This window comes from Sceloporus undulatus, unplaced genomic scaffold (assembly GCF_019175285.1).
Source record: "Sceloporus undulatus isolate JIND9_A2432 ecotype Alabama unplaced genomic scaffold, SceUnd_v1.1 scaffold_4637, whole genome shotgun sequence".
NCBI lineage: Eukaryota > Metazoa > Chordata > Lepidosauria > Squamata > Phrynosomatidae > Sceloporus > Sceloporus undulatus.
This window is the reverse complement of record NW_024807557.1, coordinates 1-3,608: the sequence shown is the minus strand read 5'-3', so window position 1 is coordinate 3,608 and position 3,608 is coordinate 1. Positions and strand designations below refer to the sequence as shown.

The following is a 3,608-nucleotide window of genomic DNA, read 5'->3' as shown; positions in this document are numbered from 1 at the left end:
GCAGATTTCAACAACAGTTTTGCAAAAGAGGGCAGGAGGAGGGCCTATTTTGGGGGGAATGGGGTCTTTCACCAGTGAAAAGTCAGCAAAAAATGGGGCGTAAGGGAGGGAAGAGGCCCCTGCGGGAAGTCCCTTTGGAACGCAGCTGGGAAAAGTGGGGCTGCAGAGGAGGATGAACCGGGGCTCTCTTGGAGGGTTTGCACTGTGCTTCCCTTAGATTTGCAAAACAGCACACCCTCCGATGCTTCGCACCCGGCTCCCTCTTCTCTTTTCTGTCCTTAATTGAGTTGATTCAGTGCAAAGGACCTTTGTGCTTCAGTTTGCAGCAATTGAAGGATGATGGCGGGAGGAGAGGAAGAAGAGAAACCGGACATTTTAAGAACAGCTAAGAAAGTGGAAGGCAGAGGATGGGCCAGAACTATCTCTGCCGCCAGATCAAGACTCCCTTGGAAGGCCTGCCATTTCACCTTACAACCTTCCTTTCTGGATGGACTGGCCATGGCCTCGAGCACCGTCTGCGGCCGGTCAGAAGACGCATGCAGCTCTTGGCAGTTTGGGCTTCTAAACACGAACTCCCCATAGGAGGAGGGAGGAGGGAGGCAGAACTGCCCAAATGACCACCTTGGAGGCCGCTTTCTGGCCTCGGATGGAGGCAGCCACTCATCCGGTCCAGCTGCCCAGCGGAGGAAGTACCCCAAGCCTGTGGGTTGGAGAAGTAAGAATGGCAACAGTAATGACAATGATAATAATAATAATAATAATAATATGTGCCATATTGTGGTCACTGTCATCCCAGGTTTCCCCCGGACTGCCTGGGCTTCAGGAAGGCGAGACTAGGCCCCTTCCAATCCTCCGCATCGCAGAGAACCAGAGGGTCAAGGAGTCGGAAACTGGGCTCCTGTCCGATCAATAGCTGCTGACATCCAGGAAAGTCCTCCCTGAACATTTGCAGGAGCCAAGATGTATTTCCTCCATAAAAAGCTCCACTTCTCTGCTTTGTGAAATGTACCTCCAGTGTCTGGACCAGAGTTCGAATCCCACAAAGGTAGCCTTAGGCAAGTCACCCTCCTCTCTCAGCCTCAGTTTGCCTCTGGGGACTCTGGTACCTTATAGATAGGCCTGGCTGTGGTGTGCTAAGACTGTGCGTCCTCAGAGGCACCGGGTGGAAGGTCAGCTGCGATGGAGGAGGCAGGGAAGGAGAGAGAGAAAGCTAGGTCCAGGTGACTCAGGGCTCCTTCTCTGAATGGTTAACCCAGGAGGAGCCAATCATTCACCCCTCGGAGCATAAAGCCCTTGTTTTCAGAGGAAGGGGCAGTGAGGACTGGCCAAGATGGGCAACGCCTGGGCCTTCCTCTGGGAACTGGTGAGTCGCTCCTCCTGGGTCCCTTTGGGAGGAGGGCCCCATCCCTGCCTGCCTTCCCGCTTCTTGCGCCGCTCTTGGGCGCCCGGCTCCTCTCCTTCCCTCCTTCGACCTCAGCTTCCTTCCTCAGTCACCTCAACAGCCCGAAATGGTAGTTTCCCGGCTGACCCTCTGCCGCCTCACTTTCCCCTCTCCCCCTTGCTCTCTCCATCAGGCAGATGGGATCTAGAGTCCCCTCCGGGGTTGGGGTCAACAGCAGTCTCCCATCCAAGTACTAACCAGGCCCAACCCTCCTTAGCTTCAGAGGTCAGAGGAGGTTGAGCGAGTTGAGCCATAGTAATAATGGCCCTTAGTGATGAGAGAGGGACAGTAGCAAACCAGAGGGACTTTGCTGAAGTAGATGCATTGACGGAAATCGGAAGAAAAGGACAACAAATGGAAGGCATCTTCCAAAACTGGACAAAGGAATCAGTTATAAAAAGACTGATCAGGATATAAATCATGGGAAGAAGTGTTTCGGAGAGAGAGGGATGTACATCCATCGCAATATGGGTACAAAAACCGTTATGTGTTGTCTTTTGTATGGCATATTGATGTATGTATAGCAAGATTGGCCTCTAATAGAACTGTCTAGCGGGAAAGAAAGGGTCATTTTCTACTGAATGGTCAGTCGGCCTGGCTGGATGGCCTAGCTTTGGCCAGATATTGCCAGAAGAGGGACAGAGGGAGGGACGGAAGGAAGGAGGAAACAGCAAGAAAGAAGATGCAAAGAGAGAGAAGAAGGGAAAGAAAGGGCAAAGGAAGGAAGGAAGGGGAGAGATAAAGGTGTCTACAGTGGGGCCTTGTTCCTTTGCAGGTGCAGCATCGCCACCTCCTTCTGATGATCCTGGTTTTGGGGCTCGGGGGGAACCTCCTCATCGGCTTCCAGGTCTCTGCCATTGCCTACCCTTCCCAGGTGAGTGACCTTAGCCTTGGCCTTGGCCTGGGGGCTGGACATGGTCCAACCTGGACATGCGCACAGAAACGCATGGCCTTTGCAACTCTTCCTCCAAAGCCTCCAGCTGAATGCAGACACATGGGTTTTGAAGTCCTTCTTTGTTTTCTGGGATGTGGGCCTTTGCCACAGGCCTCCTAAGGCCTTCTGGGGTTCAGCGTTTGAGGGCGGGGGTCTCTCCTTCCCTCAGATTTCAGACCCTCCTATTCTGGTTTCCTTCCTTCAGGACATCAAGAGGTTCCTCAACGCCTCGTGGGTCCGGCGGCACAGAGCCCCCCTCGCACCCGAGACCCTCACCCTCCTCTGGTCCTCCATCGTCTCCATCTATTGCCTTGGGGGCTTCCTTGGGGGCCTCTGGAGCGGGACCCTCATCCCCAGACATGGAAAGTGAGCACCATGGACCCTGAAGCAAGTCCCCAGCCTGGGCAGACCCTCCGATGGCCCAGTTCTCACTGGACAGCCCCAGTCTGTCCTTATCTGATTTTGAAACGTCCTGCAGGTTTCGCTCTCATCCATCTCATTCTCAAGCCCTCCAGTTCTCCCAGTTCATCGCCTGCTCCTTTCCCAACTGCATCTGAAATGTCCAGTTTCCTCTCCCTTCCTCCTTCACCCTCCACTTCCTCCATTGCAAAATCTCCATTTTGGCAGCAGCCATCCCTATTGGTCCCTATTAACCCTCTGCTTACCCCTTTCCCCATCTGCCTCTCAAATGTCCCGCCTGCCTTTCCTCCTTCTCCTGCTTTCATCCTTTCCTTAGTCCAACCTCTGCAAACTGGGGTCATTTGGAGAAAACCAAATCCATTAAAGATAGAGAACAGAGAAAAGGTCTATCCGGTCGGCTACTTTGCTTCTAGCCAAGGATAATAAAAGAATACGAGAGTTAGAAGGGACCCAAAGGGCCATCTAATCCAAGCCCCTTCTTCTGTCCTGCAGGAATACATAGGTTCCTAAAGATGGAAGGGACCCCCAAGGGCCATCCAGTCCAACCCCCTTCTTCTGCCCTGAAGGAATACACAGGATCCTAAAGATGGAAGGGACTCCCAAGGGCCATCCAGTCCAACCCCTTCTTCGGCCATGAAGGAATACACAGGATCCTAGAGAGGGAAGGGACCCCCAAGGGCCATCCAGTCCAACCCCTTCTTCGGCCATGAAGGAATACATAGGATCCTAGAGAGGGAAGGGACCCCCAAGGGCCATCCAGTCCAACTCCCTTCTTCTGCCCTGAAGGAATACACAGGATCCTAGAGAGGGAAG

General features: G+C 53.4%; 1 protein-coding gene across 1 annotated transcript; it reads left to right on the top strand.

Annotated features, from left to right (window-relative positions):
* Positions 1-1,309: 1,309 nt before the first annotated feature.
* On the top strand, positions 1,310-2,771 carry LOC121918117 (solute carrier family 2, facilitated glucose transporter member 9-like). The gene is made up of 3 exons (XM_042444219.1): positions 1,310-1,363; positions 2,217-2,315; positions 2,581-2,771. The coding sequence occupies exons 1-3, from the start codon at positions 1,331-1,333 to the stop codon at positions 2,743-2,745; spliced, it is 297 nt and encodes a 98-aa protein (XP_042300153.1). The 5' UTR covers positions 1,310-1,330; the 3' UTR covers positions 2,746-2,771.
* The last annotated feature ends 837 nt before the right edge of the window (positions 2,772-3,608 follow it).